Raw genomic sequence first — 27967 nt, forward strand, 5'->3', positions numbered from 1 at the left:
AAACTAACAATCTCCAGAGGCCATTTCTGACCCCACCTATTTTTCGAGTATATTTTGCAGATTCACTGTTCTTGCCTGACCACCAGAGAAATAGCAGATGCCATGGCTTCTATACTTCTGATTTGACGTGCCATTTCCCCTCAATCTCCTGGAACATCACTGCTGCAACCTGCTTTCTCAGCTCCCTCAAGGAACATTCCTGAGATCTTCTGCTGTGCATGACTCCTGGTTCTCCCTCCCCACTTGGCCCTTTGTCAGCTTGAAGCAGTCTCAGGAATTCAATGCCCTTGTTCCCCTACTTGCTTCCATAACTGACTTCTTTTTATAAAAATCAAAACAAAGAAATGTTAGTATTCTGACCCACCCTTGGAAACCTGCCCCTTAGGGCCACCCTGTGTCCTGACTTAAAGGAAAAACCCTTCCCCTTCCTCTCTCTCCCCACCATTCCCATGAGGTGTGCATACCTCTGCTTTCTCTCTTTTCTCTTTCTTTCTTGTCTCCCTCTTTCCTATCTTTCTCCTCATCTCTTTATTATAACAAAATCTCCCCGTGGATGCAGTGCCTGGGTGAGGGATACTCTGGCTCTGCCAACTGGGGGTTCCTCACTCGTGCAAATTCATAACACTGAATTTGTTATGACATTTGTTCTTGACTAGACATCTATTAGCGCATATTTATCCATTATCCAAAAGACACTCTAGTCAGTCTCCAGGAGAGAGAGAGGGCTGGGTGGACCTGACTGCTTAAAGCTACCTTTTCTATGTTCTTCCTACACTCTGGCACATAGTAGCACCTATTAGGGACCTGATTTAGGTCAGTGAGTCCGAGTAGGAGGTAGCTGAGAGTCAGAAGAGTGCCCTCAATATGAGAGAGTGACTCCAGAGGGCTTTCTGGGCTGACTCGGGTTTCCTCCAGGCTAAGCAATGCCCTCCACTCCAAGGCACTGGGGGTTGGGGAACTTCTAGAGCAGGCTACAAAACCTCCCTCAAATCCTGCCTTGCAGGAACTCTGCCTCTCCCTTATGCGGCGCTGCAGTCCCAGGCAGCAGCTGCAACGTTTTCTGAGGCAGCATGGAACTTGTAGTTTTTGTGTGCTTATACCCAGAGCGCTTGCGCTTTGGAGGCACGCGCCCCCGTACCATCAGGATTCCGGGTCCTTGTGAGGTGTAGTCCATGCGACAACGTTCCATTCGAATACATTTTCCCCTTCCGCCTGGGGTGAACCTCATCTGGAAAATAATCGGATCTCAGCAGGATGTCGCGGAGCCCGGGAAAACAGCCGGAATAAGCACGCCCCCATCCCGGAAGTGAGCGGCTTTTAGCGCGGTGCATTGTGGGGGGCGTAGTCCTCCTTTCCAGGCGGTCCTTCGCGGCGTCCCCCGGGCCGACTCCGGAGCGCAGGCGGGCGGCCGGGTGGGTAGCGCAGCGCGGGCGGTCAGCAAGCATATTCTAGGCACGGGCCCCCGCCCGGGACGACTTGCGCTGGGCGGCAATAGTGAGAGGTCTCGAAGGGCCTCGCGCGGCGCCGCCCGTCGAGGAGCTGAGTCGGGGGCCGGACCCGGCCGTCGAAGAGCGCAAGAGGCCGGTGGGCCGGGCCGCGCGTCGCAGCCATGCCTGGCTTTACGTGCTGCGTACCGGGCTGCTACAACAACTCACACCGGGACAAGGCACTGCACTTCTACACGTTTCCCAAGGACGCTGAGCTGCGGCGCCTCTGGCTCAAGAACGTGTCCCGTGCCGGCGTCAGTGGGTGCTTCTCCACCTTCCAGCCCACCACGGGCCACCGTCTCTGCAGCGTTCACTTCCAGGGCGGCCGCAAGACCTACACGGTGCGCGTTCCCACCATCTTCCCGCTGCGCGGTGTCAATGAGCGCAAAGTAGCGCGGAGACCTGCGGGAGCTGCGGCAGCCCGCCGTAGGCAGCAGCAGCAGCAGCAGCAGCAACAACAACAACAGCAACAGCAACAACAGCAGCCGTCTCCGTCCTCCACTGCCCAGACCACCCAGTTGCAGCCGAACCTGGTGTCTGCCTCTGCGGCCGTGCTTCTTACCCTTCAGGCCGCTGTAGACAGCAGCCAGGCTCCGGGATCCGTGGCTCCGGCGCCCACTACTTCCTCGGGAGAGGATGTGAAGCCCATCGACCTTACGGTGCAAGTAGAGTTTGCAGCTGCTGAAGGCGCGGCCGCCGCGGTCGCCGCATCGGAGCTAGAGGCTGCTACTGCTGGGCTGGAGGCCGCTGAGTGCACTCTAGGCCCTCAGCTAGTGGTGGTAGGGGAAGAGGGCTTCCCTGATACTGGCTCCGACCACTCATACTCCTTGTCGTCAGGTACCACGGAGGAGGAGCTCCTGCGCAAGCTGAATGAGCAGCGGGACATCTTGGCCCTGATGGAAGTGAAGATGAAAGAGATGAAGGGTAGCATCCGCCATCTGCGTCTTACCGAGGCCAAGCTCCGTGAGGAACTTCGTGAGAAGGATCGCCTGCTTGCCATGGCTGTCATCCGTAAGAAGCACGGAATGTGAACGGTTCCCCTCAGCAATCTGCAGAATTCGTGACACCTTCCAGCCCAAGGAATCCTCAGGCGGATATTGAACTCCCCAATATTCTGGTTGACAGTGTTGAGGTTTAGGGCAACGGGACGGGACTCTTCTTGGTCATCTGGCACCCTCATTTGTTTCCTCCTGGAGTAGGAGTTGGGAAGTTCAGAATCTGGTGACACCAGCAATTATGACTTTGTCTCTCACTCCCCAGTTTATGTTGCAGATTCTGGTTAAGCAAAGGTTTCAGAACCATTGAACTCGAAACTTATCCTGGAGGGATGCAGGTGGGACTATTAGGGACCTTGGGTTTGAGAAAACCACATCTTAAGGTTGGCCAGCAGTTAGAGACAGCTTTGCTGTGTGTAGTGATAAGAGATCTCAGTAACATCATTTCTCCTTTTCATGCTTACCTGTTTCAGGTGCAGCCTGTGATTCTGATGGGGACTAGTTGACCTGTGTCTCTGCCTTCTAGGACCTCTCTACCCAGAAGGTCATTTATGAGAGGGCTCTAGGTGACTTGCTGATGGAGATCCAGCTTACCAGGGACTTAGGTTTATCTTGTTATGTTTGCTACTGGTTACAAATTCTATTTTCTGTACAATTAGACTAAAGTTTTCACTGTGTTTGTTTGGCAAAACAAATTAAACAAAAAAAGTAAGGTTTTTATTTGGGTTTCGACATTTTATTTTATTAAAGCTAAGTGTCCTTGAAATATGATATAGGTATTGGCCTATTTGAGAGAACTGGCTAGCCCTGAAAAGAGACCTTTTAAAGGAATGGACCAGGTTTCTCCATAAAGCAACGAAAAGCACATACATCTTCTAAAGTTCCTTGCTTGGGTCACTCCATGGTGTTTGGAAGCTGCATGAAAAGGTCTTGATTTGTTCATTATTTTCTCCCTGGATCTTCGTGTATGTGTTATGTACATGTGTGTAGTTTGGGTGCCTGAGGTTCCCTGGGCTGTCTTTCCTCAGTTGCTATCTAGGTCTTCTAGAGGTTGGGGATTTAGCTCAGTGGTAGAGCATTTGCCTATCAGCTGTGGGGGTAGTGGGGTAGGGAAAGAGAGATTGGGTCTTCTCACTGGCTTGGAACTCCTCAAGTAGTTTAGGCTGGCTGGCCTGGCCAGCCAGTGAGCCTCAGGGAATCTGCCTGTCTGCCTCCTGAGTGCTAGGATTACAAGTTTGCATCACAAGTTTGCATGCCTGGTGTGTGTGTGTGTGTGTGTGTGTGTGTGTGTGTTGTGTTTTGTGTTTTGTTTTGTTTTTATCACGTAGGTTCTGTGATGTACTTTCAGGCAGGCACTTTACCAACTGAGCTGTCTCTAGCTCTTTCCATGATTTTCTTAAACAAAAAGGTGTGACTGACAAGTAAATGGGAATTGTTTTGTTCCTCTAGATTTTGATAGTTTTAATTTCCTTTTTTTTTGGGGGGGGGGGTTCAAGACGGTTTCTCTATATAGCTTTGTGCCTTTCCTGGAACTCTGTAGCCCAGGTTGGCCTTGAATTCAGAGATCCTCCTGCCTCTGACTCTGCCTCCTGAGTGCTGGGATTAAAGGTGTGCACCACCACCGCCCAGCCTAATTTCCTGTGTGTGTGTGTGTGTGTGTGTGTGTGTGTGTGTGTGTGTGTGTGTAGGGGAGGGGTGAAACAGGGTCTCACTGTATAACTCTGGCTAGCCTGGAACTCAGTTTGTAGACCAGGCTGGCCTCAAACTCAGAGATTTTTATCTGTCTCTGACTGCCAAGTGCTGGGATTAAAGGCATGCACCACTAATCTTCTTGAATTCTCATCTAGAGTTGAAGTTTGTTTACCATTTCATCCCTTGGGACATACAGTGTCTGGTACTTGTGTGAAAGCAATTACTTAAAAAAAAAAAACTACTTACGTTCAGAAGTGGAAGCAGCTTTGGCTCCTTCAGGCACAGAGACTCTTGTTGCAAATACATTGGTTTCAGTACACCTTCATTGTGGAAGAGTTAGGTGAACAGAGGGGACATTAAGGAATTGGTTTGTAACCCCTACACTGGTTTTGGCTGCCTCTATATCTAGATTGGATATTGGAAAGCTGAGAGGTTATTTTTATCTATATTTGTAAGTAATTTAGCTCAAACCTAATGGGGTGATGTAAATAACTTGTTTTTCAAGACAAGGTTTCTTTGTGTAGCCCTGGCTGTCCAGGAACTCAATTCTGTAGACTAGGCTAACTTTGAACTTAAAAAGATCTGCCTGCCTCTGCTTCCCAGTGCTGGGATTAAAGGTGCACCACCACCACCACCACACCACCAGATGTGAATGACTTTTTTTAAAAAATTACTTTTATTATTTTCAATTACGTGTGTCTGTGTGATTGCAGCTGCCTAAATTGGCCAGAAAGCCATTAGATCCCTTGGAGCTGGAGTTACAGGGCAGTTGTCAGTGACCTGATATGGATACTGGGAACCAAACTTGGGTTGTCTGAAAGAGCAGTATATACTTAACTATTGAGCCATCTGTCCAGGTCTGTGAGGTCTTTTAAAAGTACCTGTTTCTGTGACTACTGAGGCACGTATGGACTCTTCTTAGGCTCTGGCTCTGTAAAATTTGACTCACTTCTGAGTTACTTATGGACCAGTCACCTTGCCTAGGGACATGCCCTGTGACTTGCAAGTCCCCAAGACTCCAAGGTCTACTTCCTTTCTGGCCCTTTGGCTCTGAGTTGGGAAATAGGTCTCGAGGAAGCTGCAGTGTAGGTTGTATAGGTGACCAGTTTGGGGACAAGTTGAATCTGTCTTTGTAGGTAGCTTTGGCTCTAACCAGATGGTGAGAGCGTAGCAGTGCGTTTCTAGGCTAACTGCCAAACTCTCACGTGTCAACGCTCTTTCCTCGGAGCGGGGCTTTCCCAGTCCTGGGCCATACTCTGTGTATCCTTGAAAGGACGGCTGCTGTCACCTTGCTTCTCTTGAGCCTTTAGCAGCACTCCCTGGATCCTTCCTCCTGTCTCATAACTTGTCTTGTGTTTTGTTTTCCTGGTGGTGGTGGTGGTGGTGGTGAGGCTCCAGATGTATCCCCAACAGGCCAAGTCGGAGCTCTTAGTGACTGGGTCATAAAAGCAGCATCTAGCCAAAGTAGTCTGGCCAGACAGGACTTAACCAAGCTTAGCCTAGTTTTACCAGTCATCCCCAGGAGGTGGGGTGCAGCCCAAAGTGGAAATCTTATGGCAAAACAGAAGTACTAATAATTTTTCTGGCATGGAGGAAAGAGTTAGGGGTGTTTGAAGCCATTTTCCTTTCCTGTGGCTCTTTGGGTTGGCTGCAGAGCCAGCCTTTTGCTCAGCACAGACCCGACTGAAAACAGTCTTCAAATGTTTGTGTTACCAAGGAAACTGAAAAGGATGTTGAAAGTAAGGGGGAAGGGGTGGGATGATTATTTACAGTCTGGTCACTTGGGAAAGTTAGGTTGAGCCAGTTTTTTTTTTTTTTTTTCAATAAAAATTAAAATTCAGGCTGGGCAGTGGTAGCACACGCCTTTAATCCCAACACTCAGGAGGGAGAAGCAGGCGAATCTTTGATTTTAAGGCCAGCCTGGTCTACAGAGCAAGTTCCAGGACAGCCAGGGCTACACAGAGAAATCCTGTCTCAAAAAAAAAGAAAAAAGAAAGAAAAAGAAAAAGAAAAAATCGGAGGATAAAGTAACGCCTCTAATCCTGAGAATCCCATGTGAAAGATTGACTCCTGTAAGCTTCCTGTAGCCTCCATGCATGCACGCATGCCTGGCTCGTCCTTTGTCAACATAAATAAAATGTAAAAAAACAAAAAAATTTTCATAATTTCTCCGCTGCAACAAAACAAAACCTAGAAATTTAAAAACGAAAACCAAAAAACAACTCAGGATGATTCTGTTTTGAAAACCCTCTCTGTACAAGTGAGATTAACCTCTCCCAACTATGGCCCACCTACCGGGCGTTTTGAGTCTCGGGCCCAAGAAAAAGCCTAGTCAGTTTGCAACCAACTTTGGAGGTAAGTAGCTCCCTCCAAGAGAGAGCTAATTCAACGAAATGTTGGGACAAGAGGAGAGTGGGTTTTCCCCACGCGGGTTAAGGATTAAGGCCACACCGTGAGCAGAACTGGTAGCCAGAGCGCCTAAAGGGAGTAGGCTTTGGACGCAGATACAGCCTAGGGGACCAGGAAGGGGATACAGGAACGAGCCAGGCCAGCGTCAAGCTAGACCAGGGCTCCCACGGAGGCGGGGTCAGGCACCATCCACTACACAGTTTAGGCGGGGCCAGGACAGCTGGGACCGGGCTACGACGAGACCTGATCCTTGCCTGGCGCCAACTCCGTGTTCCAGAGGCTTCCGCTAGACCACAATTCTCAGGGGCTCGCTCCGACAGCCGCCCTCTCTGACTTAGCCTCGCCTCCCGCGCTACGAGTCTTGGCTGCGCCTCCGCGCAGAGCACTCTGGGAATTGTAGTATTATTCAAGCTCACTGACGCACATAAGGAGTGTATCGGGACTACGTTTCCCAGAGTGCAGCGGGACGGGCGAGGGAAGGCAGGGGGGAAGGGACAGTCGGTCGCAGACCGCGCTGGGTTGCCGCCGCCGCTGCCGCCATCGTGCCAGCCCCACGGGTGAGTGTTGGGGCCAGCGCGCCGGGGCGGGGGCTGGGCCGCAAGAGCCGCGCTCTAGGCCGCCGGGAGCTTCTGCTTCGAGGCCCTGGGAGGCCCCTCCCCTCTTCACACCCCCCCGGCGGCCCGAAGAGGCGCGGGGCCCGCACCATGTGTCGCGCGCGGCTCCGCCTCCCGCGGATTCTTTGCGGCCGCGGCCGGGGGAATGCTGAAAGCCTGACGGACGCCTGTCCGTGCTGCCCTGTGTCCTGGCTGTTGCGCTGGACCGCGCTGTGGCCAGATCTTTTTCTCTGGTCCGGACGATCAGGATAGCTCTCAGGGCCCCGCCCTGTGTGGCCTTGCCTGGCTTGCTCGAATCCTACAACCTCTGCTGGCAGGTTGGCGGGCCGACCCCAGACCCACGTCCCACCACCGGCGGCGAAGATCCGGCGATGGGCAACGCCACCCAGCTCGCTCCAGAGCCAGCATGGGTAAGGGTTGCCCTCCTGCCGCTGCTGGGGCTTGGGACCATTGCCCGGTTCCAAACCATAGCCCGGCTAGGATGTAGGTGAACGCTTCTCTGCCTGATTGCCTGCTGGGAGTGCACGAAACTTAACCTCTACCTCAGTGGAACCTATGCTGCATTGTCCAGCATGGAGGACAGGGGCAGGGAATCTGGGGCGGGAGGGGATGCCTCGTGGGATTTATCTCTAGATAGTCTTAGGAAATCTGGACCTGGTGTCTTTGGAGAGGCAGTTCCCGGCTGGTAGGCCCAGCCTCCACCCTTCTTTATCCATGACAAGGATCCAGCTCTGGGGTGGGTTGCCTGACTTTGTTACAATCGAGGAAGGATGCCAGATCCCAAAGAAGTGAAATTAGTTGTGTGAGCCACCAAGGATTTTGTTAGGTTTCTCAGGCATAGCCCAATTCTAAAATACATCAGAACCTCTGTTATAGTTCTGAGGCAGGATGCTGCTGGTGCTATTGCAGAAACTAACATTGGAATTCTTTAACGAAAGAAGCAGTTCGATGTATAAGAACCTCCTAGAGTTAGCAGAGCATAGCCTGAAATAAAGATGATTCCTTAAGAAGGATAAGGTAGGATTTGATACGTGAAATGGGCTCCAAGCTTGAGTACCTTGAGCCCAGTGCTGGACAAGAAACGTGGCAGGAACCTTGTGACTAGAGCTCTGATTTTGACTGTATTTGCCTTTTGAGGCTGGTTGCAGAGCTGGAGCTGGAAGACGTAGAATGTCTGGTTTCTCTTCTCTTGTGCTGGAGCTGCTTGTGAACAGTCAAGAAGCTAGTTGGGCCTTGAGACGTTGCCTTAATAATGGCATCCTAGATCATCACATTGAGTTCCTGGAGAAGAGGTGTATTTAACCAGTTACTATTAGGCAGGCTTTGAAAGGGCACTTCTGTTTGAGTGGTGATTAAGGGACTAGGCATCTCTTGTCAGCTTGAATTCTCTGGCCTGTTAATGACTTCTGTGTCACAGTTCTTATAAGGACTAAGAAGCAGTTCAGTCCTCAGCAAGCAGAGTGGCCAGTCTCTTAGGATGATTGACAGGACCAGAATGTAGAAAGTCACTGTCTTTTGCCCACCTGCTCCATGAATATTTCCTCAGATACTGTTTTTTTTTTTTTCTGGTTTTCACTTGAGAATTTTTCTCCAGTCCAGTTCTCTACCCAGTCATTCTTCCTAGTCAAAGGCAATAAGCAAAGATTTACTAACAGACTTCCTTGGAGCTAGGGATGTAACTGGTTTGTAGATTTCTTGTTTAATCCTAGCACTGAATACATTGGGTGTGGTGGCACAAGCTTGACATCCCAGTTTACTTAGCACTGGAGAGGAAGGAGAACAAGGATCCAAAGTTGTATCTTCAGCTACGTAGGAAATTCAAGGCCAGCCTGGGATACATGAGACCCTGTCTCAAAGAAACAAAACAAACTAGCTTGTCTGGGTTTCAGATGAGCTAGGTCTATGGCTAGAGATCAGTTTGCATATGCCAAGCTTCTAGGTGGCTTGTGCATAGGACTTCTTTTTCTTGATACAGTGCTAGGGGTCCCACCCTAGACTATAAATGCTAGGCTACGTATACTCAGCACCTTGAAGATCAAAAACGATTCTCTTCTTCAAAGCTAACCAGAAATAGGAATTTGGGTCTCTCCTTATTCCTTGGAAGTTCCCAGAAATTAGCTGGGCAGTGGTGGCACACACCTTTAATCCTAGCACTCAGTAGGCAGAGGCAGGTGGATCTCTGTGAGTCCAGGCCAACCTGTCTCAAAAAAACAAAAAAAAAAAAGAAGTTGTTCCCAGAAACTTCTATCTAGAGTAAACCATTGCTAGACGCCCTGACCCCGAGGAGCCCCTGATATTTCTGGACTTGGAAGGTCACTTAGGTCTGAGGGGTAAAGGAGAACCCCGAGATTCTTCAGAATCTCTCTCTACCCTCTTCTGCCATGTTCGCAGCCATGGGACCTGACATAGGACAGTTGAGTTTGGCTGCACAAACATGTGACAGAAACAAGCTTTCTGTTTGGTTTGGCTAATAAAATTATCTTTTTCAATCTTTCAAAAATGTATTTTGTGTGTGGCTATGCATGTGCCACAACTGTGGAGGTCAGAGGACAGCTTGTAGAAGTCAGTTCTCTTCATGACATTATGTTATTAGGCAAGACAACAGGGACTTTTACCTGTTGTGCTATCTCAATAGCCCTAGAATTTATTTTGACACAGTATTGCTATGTGATTCAGAGTAGTTCTGAACTTGCTATATAGCCTAGGCTGGCCTTAAATTTACAACCACCACGGTTGGCCTTTTTTTGTTTTGTTTTTTCTTTTTCAAGACAGGGTTTCTCTGTGAAACAGTTCTGACTGTCCTGGAACTCACTCTGTAGACCAGGCTGGCCTTGAACTCACAGAGACCCACCTGCCTCTGCCTCCCCAGTGCTGGGAGTAAAGGTGGTACGCAGTTGGCCTTTTAATATAAAATTTGATTCATTCTTTCTAGAATCCCACTTCTGTCTGAACCATGTCTAGGTTTATTCTGCTACCTCTGCAGTTAGTGCATTGAGGTGATGGATGATAAAGATGCAGAATTCCCAAATTTTAGGATCAGGACGTTTCTTCTAAAAAAAAAATGACAAATGCCTGAAGTTCTAGCACCTGTGAGACTGAAGGAGTGAGCATGCATTTCAGACCAACCTGGCATTACAAGACCCCCTTCTCAAAAACATCCTTGATGACAACAAAAACCCTTCAGAAAATACAGAAAAAAGTGGTTCTTAACTTGCCGGTCACAACCCATTGGGGGTTGAATGACCTTTTCACAGGGGTTGCCTAAGACCATCAGTAAATAAAGTGATTTACAGTATGACTCGTAACAGTAGCAAAATTGCAGTTATGAAGTAGCATTGAAAATAATTTTATGGTTGGGGGTCACCACAGTCTGAGGAACTGTATTAAAGAATCACAGCATTAGGAAGGTTGAGAACCACTGCTGCAGATAAGAGATACCTAGGTGGGTAGGAATGCTTGCTGTGCAAGGGTGGGGACCTGAGTTTAAATCCCCAGCACCCACATAGCCCAGGTCTCGTCAGAGGCAGATGGGAGGTTTGCTCAGGCTTGCTGATTGCCAGTCTAACTCCTAGTTCAGTGAGACTGACCAGAGCAAAGCTAAGAGCAAGACACCTGAGGCCTTCTTCTGATGTTTAGGAACACACCTGCGTGAGATCATGTACATGAACACCATGCAAGAGACTTAAGTCATCTTAGCACTGTGGAGTATGAGGCAGGAGGGGAGGGTAAGAGTTTAAGGATATATCAGCCTTGTGGTGGTGGCTCATGCCTTTACTCCCAGGCACAGGCAGGTGGATCTCCTGAGTTTGAGTCCAGCCTGGTCTACAGAGTGAGTTCCAGGGTAGCCAGAGCTTCACAGAGAGACACTGTCTCCAAAAAAAAAAAAGTTCAATGACAGTCTGGACTATATGATGAGATCATATCTCAAAAAAAAAAAAAATTCAAGATTCCCTTAGTAAGGTATTAGCATTTTGTTTGACATGATCAGGGTTTGTTTTGTTTTTCTCTGAGTGTTCAGTTTTTTTTTGTTTTTCTTCCTAAAGACATTCTTTTGTCCTTTCTGTATGTCTGATCTGGGCTGAGGCTACAGGGACTCACACGCTCACACACTGTCTAGCCCTGGTGCTAGAGAAGGAAGGTGTCAGTGCTGAGGGTGATGGAGTAATGTTGGCATTATAAGCTGAAGGCTTAGGAGAAGAGAACTGCAGGGACTCTGATTCTGTGCAGAAGGGGGAGCTTTTAAAGGACTAGGGTGCTGAAGAGCAAAGACTTAGTGGCCCCGCTTTCTTCTCCAGTGACTGCTAAAAACCACAGGGATCTGCTAGGTTCCCCAAATGCCTGGGTATGTCGACAGCATTGTCCAGCCTTCTGTTTTCTTGTCTGAGACATGAGTGTGTAACATCTCTCACTTAGCTGAGACTCCCTCATGATCGTCTTGATTCCAGTGACAAGCAGTTATTCCTTGAAATCTGTCCTGTTCCTCCAGCTGCCACCTCTGGAGTGACTTGGATTGTATTACAGGCCTGTGTGTCTTCACTGTTCTGTTTTAGGTAGTGCCAGGGATAAAACTCTGGGCTTGTGGTATTCTCTGGCCAGCACTCTACCCACTGAACCACATCTTCAGTACCGCTTGTTCCTTGAGGGGAAACCAGGACATCTTTCTGGGCTGAAAGATTAGTGGAGGCCTCCCCAGAGATGAAGGGTCACCAGAGCTGGTCACAGGGATTTTGAGGATTTAGTCAAGAGATGGCTGTTGTCTGGATGTTTCGACGCGGCAGGATCCACTAGGGTTGTCAGAAATGACAGTACTGGGATTTGGGTTCAGTGGTAGAGCACTTGTGAATAGTGGACATGAGGACTTAGATTCAGTCTCCATCTTTGTGGGGAGTGGGTGCGGAGATGAGAAACGAGAAGACTGTTTTAGACTACATTTCAGCTTATCCTTACTGGGGCCTTGAGCATAAGAATAGTCTTTTGGGGCCAAGGGATAAAAACATTTTCCAAGATGGACGTTGAAAGTTAGGCAAAAGGGGCTGGAGGGATGGCTCAGTGGTTAAGAGCACTGGCTGCTCTTCCAGAGGACCCGGGTTCAGTACTCAGCACCCATATAGTGGCTCACAATCATTTATAATGGGATCTGATGCCCTCTTCTGGCCTGCAGGTGTACGTGCAGACAGCACTCATATAAGTGTCCTGAGCTCTGGAATTAAAGATGTACACCACCACTCCTGGCCTCTTAACCTTTTATTTTAAGATGGGTCTCACTAGGTTGTCCAAGCTGACCTAGAATTCACACTGTAACCTTGATTTTCTGATCCTCTGTCCTTGGCCTCTAGGCCTATGTTACCAACTCCAAAGGAAAGCCTGATGCCTCTAGAAGGATCTATGTGGTACCATCTCACCTGCAGGTGGTTTCTAGTCATAGGGGAATGGCTCTTTTTTGTCCCTGTGGTGAATCAGCCTTGAACTACTGAGCACATACTCAGGCATTGGCTGAGCAGAAAGACAGAAAAGGCATGGATTTCTCCTTGCTACCTATCTATGTGTTTCTGCTATTTCACTTTGGTTCTTAGCTGTTCCATTCTGGCCATCTTTATGGATAATCAAGCACTGGCTGTGCCAGGGGCCTTTCATGGTTTTGAATTCCATCTTCTTGGAGTTATACCTTGCTGAAGTGCAAACTACACTAGCCTTTAGTAGGACCAGTTCATTATGAGGCTTGAGTCGGACAACATGATAGAGGAGGTGTCCTTTTGTCTTCTGTGGACTCTTGTTTGTTCTTTATATTCTCTGCTCTGCTCAGTCTTGTTATCATAGCAATGTTGTCTTCAGATGGTGGTGACAGACCATGGAAGTAGTTATTGAGGAGCCTCATTCCCTACCAGGGGGCCTGATCAAAAAGCTCAGTTCACAAATACATGCTAAAAAAGCCTAGGGCTCCAGAGATCAGTGAAACCATCTGGGAAAGGGAAGTTACTGGGGCAGTAAGTGCAGAGCAGAGCAGAGAATACAGATCCCAGGATTCAGCTCCTGGATCAGTCTGGGCTCTGTAGGTCTCCAGGCATAGGATAGGGTTCGAGTGGTACTAGGGATATATAGACTTCATTAAGTCTGTGGGTTCCAGGAAAGAGCTTTGCCCTGGCTAACCACCTAGGCACCAACATGTCTCTCTCAACTTGAGGCAGAGAAGGGGTAGGTTGGGCAGTTGCCATTCCTGGATCAAGAATGCCTCCCCCGGTTTGCTGGGCAGCGCACGCCTTTAATCCCAGCACTCGGGAGGCAGAGCCAGGTGGATCTCTGTGAGTTCGAGGCCAGCCTGGTCTACAGAGATCCGGGACAGGCACCAAAACTACACAGAGAAACCCTGTCTCGAAACCCCCCTCCCCCAAAAAAAGGATGCCTCCCTGTGTGCAGCCTCTTGTTGGAGGCTGATGACTACTCTCTACCACTGGATTCTGCTTTGGCCCCTTGGGTAATTTCTCCCTAATTTGTCTACAGTTACTGATGAGGAGCCAGGACCATTGGTTCATAACACAGGGAGAAGGGAAGCAGGCTAGCGGCCAGATCTTCAAGGATTGGCTGTGTGTCTACCATTGGCCATAGCTGCTCTCCAAGGGCCTTGGGATTAAGAGAGGGGGTTGGGGCCAGTCTCCACTTATCTCATGCCACTCAGCTGAATGGATCAAAGGATCATTTCCTGGCAACTTACAAATAAGATGTGGGTGAAAGAGACTGTGGGTTACTGAGCCACTTATGTTGAGCAGGGTTGCCCCAAACTGACAACTCCAGAGAACAGCCAGCCTAGGTGAGGCTCTTACACATTCATCCACTTAGTCAACAAAAAGTTATTGAGGGCTGAGCCAGGTACCATGGAAATGGGTAATTAAGACTGTCCTGGTCAGGGAGACAGGCCACAATATAAATATGATGCTCTGACAGGGTGATGAATGCTAAGAAAAACAATACAGGAGATAAAATGAGTAACCAGATTTCTGGATATGACATGGCTGATGAACTCACAGCAGCAGTGCTTATCTTCCTAAGACTGGGTCATCAGAGAGAGGGGAGGGGCTGGCTGCTGGGAGAGGGGATCATTCATTGGTGTCACCATTGTTATTTGCCCAGCTCAAGAAAATAACCCCTCACTCATGCTCATGCAAGTACTTTAATTAAATGCAGTGGGCTGAAAAAAAAGACATGAAAGTGTGTGTGTGTGTGTGTGGGAGCTTGTTGGGAAGAAGGGGTTAGGTGGAGAAGAAAGGGAATCAGAGGAGATAATGGGGGAGAATAGGATCATATTGTATGTATCATACATACAAAGTGTGTGTATGAAATTGTGAAAGAATAAAGGAAAATGAGTACCTGGACAGTTATTTTAGACTAGGATGGTCAGGGAAGGTATCAGTGACAAGGAACCAGGTATCTAGTTGCAAGAGTGGTCCGGGGCCGGGCGGTGGTGACTGCACACCTTTGATCCCAGCACTCGGGAGTCAGAGCCAGGCGGATCTCTGTGAGTTCGAGGCCAGCCTGGTTTACAGAGCGAGCTCCGGGACAGGCACCAAAACTGCACAGAGAAACCCTGTCTCGTAAAAAGCGGCGGGGGTTGGGAGTGGAGTGTCCAGGTCTAAGAAATAGACTGGGGTGATGAGTCACTAGCGTCATCAACCTTCCTTAAGTTTCTTGGGCCTCGGGGTGAAGTATAGGAAGTCTTGTGGAGGAGGAGGAGCTGCCTGGTAGGTAAAGGTGTTTATTGCCAAGCCTGACAACCTGCCTTCAAAGAGAACCAAGCCCTGCAAGTTTTCCTCTGACCTCCACATGTTTGGGCTCAATCAAGCACACGCACACACACCCCTAAATAAATGCAATAAAAGAAGCAATGACTTGAGTTCTCAGGTGAGAATGGGCTCAGTCTGTTCAGAAACTAGCAAGATGCCCGGTGTGGTCGCTAAAGAGGAACAGGGTAGATGGGAACACGGTAGAGAACAAGGTTAGACAGCCAGGAGGGACAGGATCTTAAAAATAAAGTAGTAGTGAGGCTTTGTTCCAGATACCATGGAAACCACTGGAAGGCCATAGAATGTGAGTTACATATTGCAGATTCATGATATTAGAGAGGCAGGATTACTTTTTAAATAGATTTATTTTTATTATTTTATGTGTGTGAGTCTTTTGCCTGCATGTATGTATGGGTGCCTAGTGCCCTAGGAAGTAACGAGCCTCCGTGAAGGTGCTGGGAATTGAACCCATGTTCTTTGGAACAACAAGTGTTCTTAACCACTGAGCCAACTCTCTATCCCAAGAGACAAATTTTTATGGTTTTATTTGAAACAGGGTTTCATATAGCCCAGATTGGCCTTGAGCTCCCTATGTAGCCAAATATGGCCTGAAACTCTTGATCCTTTTGCCTCCAACTCCCAAGTGGCAGGATTGCAAGTATGTACCACCACACCTAGCCAGCAGGGCAGATTTTTTTCCCCTAAAGGACAGGCAGTCACTCTGCTGGACTGTCCTGTCTTGGGTTGCTGCTCATCCCTCCCTTTCTTCCAAGGGGCTTTACCAAGGTCTGATGCCAGTCTTACTATTTGAAGAACACTTCTCAAGACAGGTGTGCTGTCTCAGTAAAAAACCCTAACACCCTGAGTCCCGTTCCCCAGCTTCCTTGGAAAGAGAATTGACTCCTCAAAGTAAACCTCTGACTCTACAGTACTTACCTACACTTGCATACATAGCATATATCCACACAAATACTGAGTAATTTTTTATATTTACATTTAATCCTTTCAGGCTCTATGCTTCAAGATTTTGGTCCTGGCAAACAGAAGGAAGGGAGAATGGCACTCAGTTTCTAAGGCTGTGTTGCAAGCTCAGTGGAGTAGCATTCTTCACTGGACCTAGTGATGGACATCCAGATGTGAGATCATCTCTGTCTGTGGAATTAGTGATTTTTTTTTTAACCTTCTCTCATTCTTTTGTCCATATCAGCCCAGGTCCAGCTTGGCTAGCATCTATCTAACTCTCCTTTGTTGAAATAGTAGAAACTGTTTTGTGATTTTGGGGTGTGTGTGTGTGTGTGTGTGTGTGTGGTGCTGGGGATTAAACCCTGGGCTTGGCACAAAGTAAGTGCTCTACAGTTGAACCCTCTCTTTTATCTTACATTTTTTTTGGAAGGACATGCCACAATGCATATAGAAATCAGAACAACTTCTGCCATGTGGGTTTCAGGGATTGAAATCAACAAGTTTGGTAGTATATGCCTTTACCTACTGAACCATCTTGTCAGGTCTCTGACCCTTCTTATATGTATGAATATTTTACTTTCATTTATGTACATGCTCTGTGTACATGCTTGTTGTCCACAGGGGACAGAAGAGGGTTTTGGATTCTGTGGAACTGGCGTTACAGATGGTTGTGAGCCCAACATGTGAATACTGGGAACTGAACCCAGGTCTTCTGCTAGGGCATCAAGTACTCTTAACTGTTAAACAATCTTTGCAGTGACTTTTTTTTTCCTGGTATAAGACATCACTTTAGCCCAGACTTGCCTAGAACTCACATAGTCTTCATCTCTAAACCCCTAAATCCTGAGATTACAGGCATAAACTACTATATAAATCTATCTTCAGCCCTTGGTGTAAAAATCTCTGAGAGGGGCCTGCTTTACGTCTCTCAGAGATTGAGACTCAGAGGTCTAGGGCTTCATGCCTAGAGGCTACTGTTTCACAGATGAGATCTGTTCATTTTTATCTCTAAGAGGGCTCAGGTTGCCATTGGAAACCTGACTCTGGAGCCCGCTAAACCTGGGCAGTTGACGTCTACTGTCTACCAGCTGAGGAGTTGCTGAACTCACTGAGTCTCGTTTTGTTCATTTCTGACATGAGTGTTGCTGGGGTGGGGTGGTACATAGAAGGTTCTGTGTACATTTCTTTGCTTGATCTATGTCTGTTTTTGAGTCTCCATGATGTGTTGATTACTGCTATTACAGATTTTGTCTTTGGAGACATTTGACATTTCTTTTGCCTAGTGAAACCTTTTAGGTCAACACTTAACCTGGAGTCGATGGTTGGATTATTCTTTTTTTTTTCCCCTGAGACAGTGTTTCTCTGTGTAACAGCCTTGGCAAGATAGGGATGGGTATAGATGACCTCCAGAGCTTAGACAGTTTGATCTTTTTTGTTTGTCTTACCCTTTTTTTGTTTTCGTTTTTTTTGTTGTTTGCTTTTGAGACAGGGTCTAATATAACTCTGGAGGGCCTAGAATTTACTATGTAGACCAGGTTACTTTCAAACTCTCTGCCAGTCTCTGCCTCCTGAGAGCTGAGACTAAAGATGTATACTGCTTCTTGTGCGTTCTCTCTCTCTCTCTCTCTCTCTCTCTCTCTCTCTCTCTCCTCTCTCTCTCTCTTTTTGTTTTTGGAGACAGGGTTTCTCTTTGTAGCTCTGTAGACCAGGCTGGCCTTGAACTCACAGAGATCCACCTGGCTCTGCCTCCCGAGTGCTGGGATCAAAGGCATGCGCCGCCGCCACCACCCTGTAGATGTATCCAACCGTCTTATTAAATAAGAAACACAGAACCAATGTAAAAGAGAAAGCCAAGAGGTCAGAGCTCAGAGCTAAAATCTCACCCTTCCTCCTGCGGTGTCCCAGCTTCCCGAAAAAGAGAGCTATTTCCTGTGTGTAAGTCGTTTCATAGTCATTCTGCCTTCTCATTGGTTGTAAACCCAAACACGTGACTGCCTCGTCACTGTCTGAATGTACAGTCCCCTAGGTCTTAAAGGCATATGTCTCCAATGCTGGCTGTATCCCTGAACACACAGAGATCTATGGGATTAAAGGCGTGTGCCACCACCGCCACACTCTGTCTATGGCTCTAATAGCTCTGACCCCCGGGCAACTTTATTTATTAACATACAATCAAAATCACATTTCAGTACAATTAGAATACCACCACACACCCCCACCCCCCACCCCCACCCCGCATTGCTCTTTCTCTTTTTAGTGTATTTTATTTGTATGGGTGTTTTTTCTGCATGAATGTCTGCACCATGTTCAAGCCTGCTGCTGTTGGAGGCCAAAAGAGGGCATCAGAGTTGCAGAGGTTGTGGGCCTCCATGTGGGTTCTGGGAATTGAACCCAGGTCCCCTAGAAGAGTAGCCAACACTTTTAGCAACTTGAGCCATCTCTCCAGCCCCACCTTGCTTTGTTTTTTGTTTTGGTTTTTTTTTTTTGTTTTTTTTTGAAACAAGCTCTCACTCTGTAGCCCAGGCTAGTCAGAACTCACTGCTGTTCCTGAGGCTGGCCTTGATCTTCCAACAATCTTTCTACCTCAGCATCCCAAAAGCTTGGATTATAGGTATATGTAACACCTAGCAGTTTGTGTTGTATGGTTTTGGCTTTTTGTTTTTATATGTCTATATTCGACCAGAAGAGAGGGTATCAGATCATTTGGAGCTGGAGTTGCATGCAGTTGTGAGCCGCCTGATATTGGTGATGTGAGCCCAACTCTAATCCTCTGGAAGAGCAGGAACCACTATTAACAGCTGAGTAATCTCTCCAGTTCCTTTCTTTGTTGTTTTTGTGTTTGTTTGTTTGATTGTTTGATTGAGACAGGGTCTCACTATGTAGCTCTGGCTGGCTTTTATATCACCATCTAGACCAGGCTGGCCTCGAACTCAACAGAGATCCTCCCGCCTCTGCCTCCAAGTGCTGGGATTAAAGGCATGCACCACCACACCTGGATCCTGTTATTTTTCGAAACAAGAGTTTTCACTGTGCAATCTGGTGGCCTGAAACTCACAAAAGTCCTACTGTGCCTCCCAAGTGCTGGAATTAGAGGCGTGCACCATGTATCTGACTGCCTGTTTTAAGGTGGGTCTTGCTATGTAGCCCTGGCCTGCCTGTAACTCACTCATTATTCTCTCCTTTAAAACCACCTAAGTGCTGGGACTGGAGAAATGTAATACCATACATTAGGTTAGGGTTTGGCTTTAACCCAAAGCAACAGTGTTAAAGGGAACATGTGACCAACTTTGTGGTTTAGGGTTCAGTTATGTAAGGCCTTGTTGACTCTGATATCCGAATGAGCTTTAGGCAAGTCCTTCCACATTGTTCAGCCAAACCTGTTTACTTATCTGTAAAGCAAGATGGCAGTGGAATATCACATGTTATGTTTGGGTACATGGGAATAAATGCATGAAGGTTGAGCAGGCTAGGAGTAAGGTTGGTCTCCTCAAAGCAAAGGTCTTTTTTTTTTTTTTTTTTTAAGATTTATTTATTTATTATGTATACAGTGTTCTGTCTGCACACACCCCTGCAGGCCAGAAGAGGGCACCAGATCTCACTACAGATGGTTGTGAGCCACCATGTGGTTGCTGGGAATTGAACTCAGGACCTTTGGAAGAACAAGCAGTGCTCTTAACCTCTGAGCCATCTCTCCCGCCCCAAAGCAAAGGTCTTAATGCAGTCTTCTTTGGGTTTTCTTTTTGTTGTTTTGTTTTTGAGATGGGTCTTTACTCCCTTTGTAGCCAATGAACTCCTTCAGCTTTTGATCCTCCTGCCTCCACCCTGCCTTAAAACAAGCAACAACAAAACAAAACCCTACCTAAGTGGACATAGTAGTACATGTCTTTAATCCTAGCACTCAGGAGGAAACATCAGGTAGATAATAGTCCAGCCTGGTCTATATAGCAAGTTCTAGGCCAGTCAGTTCTAGACTGCATAGTGAGACTATTCCAGATAGATAGATTCATAGGATAGATAGGACAATACTGCCAAAAAAGTGCCACCCCACTGTCCTACCATGTGCCAGCACTTCTGGTTTCTGGGTTGATTTCCAGCCTTGCTTCCTCTCACTCCGTCTCTGACATCCTAGTTTCCTGTCCTCGTCTGTTCTGGTGCTGTCACATATTTGATGGTGCTGTTTCTTCTGCTTGGCATGTTCTTTTCTAGGATCTCCCCTGAGAAGTGCCCAACCTGGATGTAGGTTAAGGGCAGAAGGAAGAATGACTCTCATTATTTCTGCAACTTTTTTCCAGAGTTCTTGGGAACTGGGCAAAATATCTTGGGGGACATGTTGAGCGAATACTAAGGTAGAAGGGGTGGTAGAGATGTGAGGGTAGGGAAATGTGGAAATTTGAAATGTGACGAAGATTGGAAATGTGAAACTAGTAGTAGGGCCTAGGCTTCCATTTATTGGTTTGTTTCTTGGCACAGACGTGAACTGGAACACACCTTATGTTCCTGTGTGCAGGTGTGGCTGGATCCAAGCTTTTTCCTTGTGCTTGTTTTAGACTTTCCTGGACATTTCCTAGTGATATGAGCATAGAGTTTCTATTTTTAGTGCACCTACCTCCTAGGGAACTTAAAACTGGCTTCATTTCCTGTCCCTTCATTGGCTAGAGTATCCGTCATAAACTGGAGGATTGGATTTATCTCTATTCCTCTACTCTGTCCCTTCCTGCTGGCTCCTCTGGCCTTGGCTGAGGTTGTAGGGACTGTAGTAAGTTAGTATTTATCATGTCAAACAATCACTTTACTAAGTTTCATTGGCAAAGAAGCTACATAACCACCAGCAACCTCAGGGTTAACATCTTCAGTTTTGCAGAGGAGAATGTGGCAGCCCTAGAAGCAGTGGCTTGTATCAGCTCCCCTGCAGCTAATGGTTTTCTGCTGGGGTGAGATTGCCTTCTTAGGTCTCCAACATATTATCAGGGCAGAGGATGTTCTCCTGTGCAGTCAGATGCATACAGAGCAACACATGAGTGTATAGGGCCCATAGGAAGTGCAGGCTGCCCTCCCTTGGAGGGCTTTGACAAAGCTGAAGTGGCTTTTTCATCAGTATTCCTGGGATCATGGCCTCTAGCTAGGTGGGGATTCCCTTTCAGGAATAGGGTAGTTGGTGAGACAGGATGATGTGCAGAGATGCTGTTTCCATCTGTTTCCCTTTCTCATCCTTCTGTCATAGCTCTGAAGGGAGTAGAGAATATCATTATCACTGAAGAAATAACAGAAGAGGCCAGCTCCAGAGTCATCTGCCCTCAGAGTTGTTAGGTGGCTCCTTGGGACTTGCTGTGGTCAGGAGTGGGATCTTTAGAAGCCATGTGTCCCTCCCTCCCCCCGTTGCCAGAACATCCCTGGGATAGTGTTGGGAGCTTGAAGGCTAAACGAGAAACATTCTGCACAGAAACATCAGTAGTTTCTGGTCTAATCAGTGGTTAGAATGTCAGTAAGTGGCCTTAAGAGGTTATTAAAGGAAAATATGGAGCTGGGGCCAGTGTTAAGTTCCTTCTTCTCCCCTTACTGGACTTATAGGGCTATTCTGATATTTCTTTGCCCTGGTTACATCCTTAGCACCCATCTTGTGTAACTGGCACCCCTCTATCATCAACCTGGAGCTCCTTAGAAGACGGGCTAAATGTGGCTCCTACCACTGGTTGGGGTTAATAAGGTCTGTGAAATCCCCAAGGCTTTGTCACGTAGTCTGAAAGAACAGGGGTCAACAGGATTTACCTGATAAGGAGGCTAGAAGACAAAGGTCAGTGGCTGGCTAGTTCATGCTTCTGTGGTACTAACACTGTCTTCGTCTTGCTGGTCTTTGCAGGTCTTGGTGAGGTGGGTGACTCTCCAGGATGGGAGACAAGCCAATTTGGGAGCAGATTGGATCCAGCTTTATTCAGCATTACTACCAGTTATTTGATAACGACAGAACTCAACTAGGCGCAATTTACGTAAGTCTCTAACTTGAGAGCCAGAATAGGAACCTCAGAAATTAATTTGGATATCAAGAGTGGGAGCTGTGGTATCCTGAAGAAGATGTTTGGGCTTTGCCGTTCCATGTGGTTGGCACCTTATTAGGGGACATAGTCCTAGGAGTACCTCTCTTCCAAATGAAGTAGCAACAGTCAGAGACTAGGACTCCTTATCCTCTGGAGGCAGCAGCCATGAGCATTTTCAATATGAAGCTGGCTTCCATAGCTTCATTTAAGACCAGAACACCTGAGTGCTCATGGGGATCAAATAGTTAACCCAAGGATTCTTCTAGGCAGGCAGGTTTTTTGTTTTGTTTTGGTTTTTTGAGAGAGGGTTTCTCTGTGTAGTCCTGGCTGTCCTAAAGCTCTCTTTGTAGATCAGGCTGGCCTAGAACTTAGAGGTCTATCTGCCTCTGCCTCCCAAGTGCTAGGATTAAAGGTGTTCCCCACTGCTACCCTGCAGAAATAAAGAACTTCTAGTTTAGAAATTATTGCTAGTATAAATTTGTGCTTCAGCCTTAATTTTTCTCTTGTTTCCAGACAAGTAAACAGGTATGGACTTGTTTCCCCAAGCAAGGCCCTTGTGAGGACTTTTTTTTTAGGGCCTTAGAGTGCTGAGGCCCTGACTCTACATTTCCTATGCACTTTTCAGATTGATGCATCATGCCTTACGTGGGAAGGACAGCAGTTCCAGGGGAAAGCTGCCATTGTGGAGAAGTTGTCTGTAAGTAAGGTCCAGAACTGAGATACAGGTAGCGTCTTTCGGGCCCCTTCTGACCTCAGCCTGTCTCCCATTCTTTCTCTTGCAGAGCCTTCCGTTCCAGAAAATCCAGCATAGTATCACGGCACAGGACCATCAGCCTACACCAGATAGCTGTATCATCAGCATGGTTGTCGGCCAGCTCAAGGTAGTAGTGCCTCTGTGTTTGAGGGCAGTAGTGGGCAGGCAAGGCAGAGCCCTGGGCTCCTGCCTTCCCTGTGGATGTGAAGACGTGATCTGTTTATTGAGGGACATCCAGAGTGACTATCAAAACAAAAGCCATCAGAGTCACTGCCTAGGCCTGCTTTTTATTTTTATTTTTCTTCCTTTTTGGTTTTTAAGACAGGGTTTCTCTGTGTAGCCCGGGCTGTCCTGGAACTCACTCTCTAGATCAGGCTGGCCTCAAACTCAGAGGGTCACCAACGCATAGTAGTTGTGCTTTAGCCTGCCCAGAGCTAGCATTACAGTTGTGAGTCACCACGTGAAAACGTCATGTTTCTTCTTACTCCTGCCCCTCCCCTCCCTCCTGAACATTTTCCCTTATTTTTTATTTAATTTTTTTTTGAGATGGTCTTATGTAGCCCAAAGGTGACCTCAAATTCTCTGTATAGCTAAGGATCACCTTGAACTCTAATCCTCCTGCCTCCATTCCTCAAGTGCTCAGATTACAGGTATATGCCAGCCAGTATGTCTTATTTATTGATCCTGGAGTGCTGGAATTAATGTGCATGAGTCACCAGATATTTTGGGGTTGTTTTTGTTTGTTTCGTTTTGTTTTTTTAAGACATGGTTTCTCTGTGTAACTGCTCTGACTGTCCTGGAACTGACTTTGTAGACCAGGCTGGCCTTGAACTCAGAGATCTACCTGCCTCTGCCTCCCCAGTGCTAGCATTAAAGGTGAGCACCACCACCACCTGGTAGCCTGCACTATTTAATGTAATAGCCATGAGCCACATGCAATTGACCTTTCTTGCCTTCTCCCTCCTTCTCTTAGTGCTAGGCATTGAGTACATGATAAACATGTACTGTCTTGGACTGAGCTACATTTATTTTTGTGTGTGTGTGTGTGGTTTTTCGAGACAGGGTTTCTCTGTGTAGCTTTACGCCTTTCCTGGAACTCGCTTTGGAGACCAGGCTGGCCTCGAATTCACAGAGATCTGCCTGGCTCTGCCTCCCGAGTGCTGGGATTAAAGGCGTGCATCACTGCCGCCTGGCTCTGAGCTACATTCTTGACCCCACAAGTATTTCTTTCTATCCTGTCTGTCTGTCTGTCTGTCTACCTAGCTAGCTAGCTACCTATGTATGTATGTGAGTCTGGATCTCAACTGTGTAAACCTGGCTGGCCTAGAACTTGCTATATAGACCAGTTGGCTCCACACAATTTTAAATTGTGCTAATTAAATTAAAATGAGCTCCCTTAGTTGTATTAGTCACACTTTGAGTGCTTGTGGTTGGTCAGTGGCTATGGTTACATAAAGTTCTAACGAAGAACACTGGTCTAGAACCTTTATGGAAAAGAGACAAGATGAATAGGAGCAGAGTCAAGTTGTATTCCCAAATTCTTGGGCTCTTGCATTGCCCTGAGAATTAGGTAGGCCTGCTAGTGGGATGCTGAGAGACAATTCTCTGCTACAGCCCTCAGTGATACCACACAAGCTGATGCTCTCTCAATCTCTTTCTCTGAGATAGGGCCTTGCTATGTAGACAAGCCCTTGAATTCACAGAGATCCACCCTCCTGCCTCTGCTTGCTAAGTGCTAATATGAAAGGAGTGTACCACCCTTCCTGGCCCAAGTTAGCTCATTTACGTGCCAAGCAAAGCAAATATCTAGAAGTCCTGCCTTGTTGTATTTTCTTTGTCCCTTAAGAAAAAAAAAAGTGAAAAACTGTGTATGGGTGTGTGTTTACATGATGGGTGTGTGCTGTGTATGCTGCAACACTCATGTGGAAGTCAGAGGAAAACTCTCCTTCCAACTCAGGCCACCAGGCTTATAGGGCAAGTGCCTTTACCCATTGAGTACCTCGTTGACCTTTTTTTTTTTTTTTTTTTCAAGGTATGTAAGGTATGTGTCACTGTGCATGGCTCCTTTACCTCTCTTAAGACCTGCCATCCTTATAGTCAGATAGTGTTTTCAAAAACCCCTTCCCAAAGCAGGACAAATTGGCTGACTCCTTGGCCAGATCTCAGCTTTCTGGGAATATGTTACAGTATGACTCAGTACATGCCTGCTTCTCCCCTAGGCTAGCTGAATAGTGCTTCCTGAGTCCAATATGGGTGTGGAAGGGGGGAGTGTTGGGTCCAGGATGTGTGTGTGTGGAAAGAGAGTATCCTGTGCCTGTCTTGGACCCAGAGGGAATACCTATAAGCCTGGCTCACTCTTCTCTCAGTTATTCTTGCCTTTTCTGAATGCCCTGCCCAGCACTGTAACCCAGCAGGTCCTTAGAGTTGAGGAGGTATTCCCAAGGAGCCCGTGTCCCCTTCCTTAGGCTGGGGTAAAAAGCAATGCCACTTCACACCTAGGTTCAGATTTCTCCTGGGGTTTCTGTCCAACCTGGAGCTTCAGGTCACCAGTTTGCCTCCTTGTTGACTGTAATTCTTGTTTTTGTTTTTTGAGACAGTGTTTCTCTGTGAAACAGTGTCCAGGCTGTCCTGGGATCCGCCTCCCGAGTGCTGGGACTAAAGGCATGCACCACCACCACCTGGCAACTGTAATTCTTAGAAAAGGAAGTGATGCTGGAGACTGCCTATTAACTAGGGCTTACTTACCCTCATTTTCTGAATTCCAGTTAGAGGTTTGGGCCTGCTTTTTTTCTGTTGTAGTGTTAATGCTGGTCATTCCCCCATCCTACTCCACCCCTTCTACTTATAAAATTGTGATCCTATTGTGAACTTTGTGTGTGTGTGTTATTTTACTTATTTGGGCTGGGGGGAGGCTTATTTGCTTGTTTGATTCTTATGTTTGTTTGTTTTAAATGGGCTTGTCATACATGCTGGCAGGCATGTCCCACCATGCCCAATGTGAACTCAGTTTTGAGCCTCAAGTCATTTACTCAGACTCAGTCAATTTTAGCAGTAATTTCTCTTGATTAGACTAATTGGCTTTATTGAACACTGAGGTCGCTTACAGGTTTGTTTTTTGTTTTTTGTTTTTGTACTATAAATTAAATAGTAAGTGCTACAAGATTCCCAGCTGGGCGGTGGTGGTGCATACCTTTATTCCCAGCACTGGAGAGGCAGAGCCAGGAGGATCTCTGTGAGTTCGAGGCCAACCTGGTCTACAGAGCGAGATCCAGGATAGGCACCAAAGCTACACAGAGAAACCCTGTCCCCCCCCAAAAAAAAAGATTCTTTAAATTTTTTGATCACATCTTTCAGAGACAGGCAAGTCCTCTGCTCTGTTGCCTTTTCAATATACATGGCAGTGTGAGTAGCCATTTATTGACATCTACATGACCAGCAGTGTTTCACACATAGCAGTTCACATTCACAAGTACCTATTGTGTACAGGAATTCCGTTTGAAGCCAACGAGTGCCTGATCCTGAAGACTGTATTATCTGCTTTGTTCTACCCTTCCTGTTCCATGGCCTTCTTACTGAATCTTCTCTTTCTTCCTCCATACAGGCCGATGAAGATCCCATTATGGGTTTCCACCAGATGTTTCTATTGAAGAACATCAACGATGCTTGGGTTTGCACCAATGACATGTTCAGGCTTGCCCTGCACAACTTCGGCTGACCTCTCCTGGCCAGACACTCATGCTGTTTCCTCCTCCCTCCTCTTCCCAATACTATCTCACTCCTCCAGATGCTCCAAATATCATACACAATCGAGCAGGGCCGCGGTGGGAGTGGTGCAGTGCGCGTCTGTCTCCACGGTGTTGTGCATGATGTTTGGATGCTAGACTAGTTGCATCTGACAGGAGAAGTTTGTGTTGTACCAGCGCATGCCTTGGAAAGACTTAAGTAATGCAAAAGATTGTCGGTTTTTGGTTTCGTTTTATTTTGTTTTTTAATCTACTGACAAGTTGCTCTAGTAACCCAAAGAAGTGAAGGAGAAAGCAGCTGCCTCACCGCCCAGATATTGATTTGTTCAGATGTTTCAATGCCTCATGATACAATAAAACCACAAATGTTTTCTTAACAGTTTAAATTGTTTTAATTAGTTAACTAGTTGTCTGGGCATCAACAATTCTGGCCAATTGTCTCTCATGTCCCCTTCCCATCTCTGCCTCACCTTAACATTACCTGCTGCAAGGAGCAAATTGGCTGAAGTTAGCATCCCAACTAAGTTTCTCTCAAGCTTGCTAGGGGCAGAGTTCTCTCCACCCCACTTGGTCTTTGGGAAGCAGGAAGAGCTGGAAGCAGATCTGGCCTGAAGCTTGTCCTGTACTGAAGGCTCTTCAGTCGGTTCTGCCTGACACCTCCTGTGGCCTCTGCTCTGAGTGGGTTCAGGTCTAGTAGCAGGGTAGATGATTCTCCTGTAACAGCTAGAAAGGCCTTGATAAATATGGTTTCCCATGTTTAGACTGTGGGTTGAAGTACCAGATGGGGGTACCTGCTTTATTCCCCAAAGGGTCAGGATCACATTCAGAGTGCCCACATTGCCTAAGCAAAGCAAGAGATGCTGTACCACCTGCTTGGGATATCAGCCAGGCCCCATTGAGTTGGAGTATAAATTACACAATATGGAAGAAATCTGTGAAGGAGTCATGCTCTAGTTCTCCTGCAGGGCATTTATACACCATCTTACCTTCCACACACCCCCATGCGCTCTTCAAATCCCAGGAAGTCTTAACTATTAGGGCAGTTTCCGCCCTACTCCTTAGTTTGGGCACATGTCTTGCCCAGTACAAATCTAGCTTTTCATCCTTGAGACCTCTGGATATTATAAAGCTGGTATCAAAATAGCAACTGCAGGCTAGAACCAGGTCTAGGATTGGTCGGGCACACCTGAAAGCCCCCCGCTCCATCCTGAACTGTGGGGGGAGTGAATTTTTTCATGCTCCATGGGTTGCTTGGTTACACCAGCATAGTCCTGGACAGCACACAGGAGGTATCGGTGGGACTGATCTCTGAGCTGCTGTGTATTGGGGGAAGTAGGGGTGGGGGAGAGGTAGATACCACGGCCTCTTAATCCACCCTGTATAAAATCTGCAATACAGCTTCTTCCATGTACCTGTGCCTGAAATGTCTGCAATAAAGAGGTGTTTGTAAACAATGGTTTCTTTATTCCTAATTTGAAGTTGCCATGTGGGACAAAGGGATGC

The 27967-nt window shown here is 47.1% G+C and overlaps 2 protein-coding genes across 4 annotated transcripts; both read left to right on the top strand.

The window, feature by feature from the left end:
• The first annotated feature begins 1080 nt into the window (after nucleotides 1-1080).
• Nucleotides 1081-3202, top strand: Thap11 (THAP domain containing 11). The gene has a single exon (XM_028854364.2). It carries the CDS (start codon nucleotides 1610-1612, stop codon nucleotides 2516-2518), a length of 909 nt encoding a protein of 302 aa, XP_028710197.1. The 5' UTR covers nucleotides 1081-1609; the 3' UTR covers nucleotides 2519-3202.
• A 3831-nt stretch (nucleotides 3203-7033) lies between these two features.
• Nutf2 (nuclear transport factor 2) lies at nucleotides 7034-27915 on the top strand. Of its 3 annotated transcripts, none has more exons than XM_028854268.2 (5): nucleotides 7034-7140; nucleotides 21793-21919; nucleotides 22593-22664; nucleotides 22750-22848; nucleotides 26323-27915. In XM_028854268.2, exons 2-5 carry the CDS (start codon nucleotides 21821-21823, stop codon nucleotides 26434-26436), a joined length of 384 nt encoding a protein of 127 aa, XP_028710101.1. In that variant the 5' UTR covers nucleotides 7034-7140; nucleotides 21793-21820; the 3' UTR covers nucleotides 26437-27915. The 3 variants fall into 3 exon arrangements, with proteins under 3 accessions (XP_028710101.1, XP_028710102.1, XP_028710103.1); XM_028854269.2 differs by lacking the exon at nucleotides 7034-7140 and adding an exon at nucleotides 7522-7607; XM_028854270.2 differs by lacking the exon at nucleotides 7034-7140 and adding an exon at nucleotides 18619-18732.
• The last annotated feature ends 52 nt before the right edge of the window (nucleotides 27916-27967 follow it).

The sequence above is a fragment of the Peromyscus leucopus genome, chromosome 5 (genome assembly GCF_004664715.2).
Source record: "Peromyscus leucopus breed LL Stock chromosome 5, UCI_PerLeu_2.1, whole genome shotgun sequence".
NCBI classification, from domain to species: Eukaryota; Metazoa; Chordata; class Mammalia; order Rodentia; family Cricetidae; genus Peromyscus; species Peromyscus leucopus.

Excerpts from the sequence above, each read along its gene's own strand:
- Thap11 (XM_028854364.2), top strand. The coding sequence starts at position 1,610 with ATGCCTGGCTTTACGTGCTGCGTACCGGGCTGCTACAACAACTCACAC.
- Nutf2 (XM_028854268.2), top strand. The coding sequence starts at position 21,821 with ATGGGAGACAAGCCAATTTGGGAGCAGATTGGATCCAGCTTTATTCAG. Across the intron at positions 22,665-22,749 it reads CCATTGTGGAGAAGTTGTCT|AGCCTTCCGTTCCAGAAAAT; the intron begins GTAAGTAAGGTC and ends TTTCTCTTGCAG. Across the intron at positions 22,849-26,322 it reads TGGTTGTCGGCCAGCTCAAG|GCCGATGAAGATCCCATTAT; the intron begins GTAGTAGTGCCT and ends TCCTCCATACAG.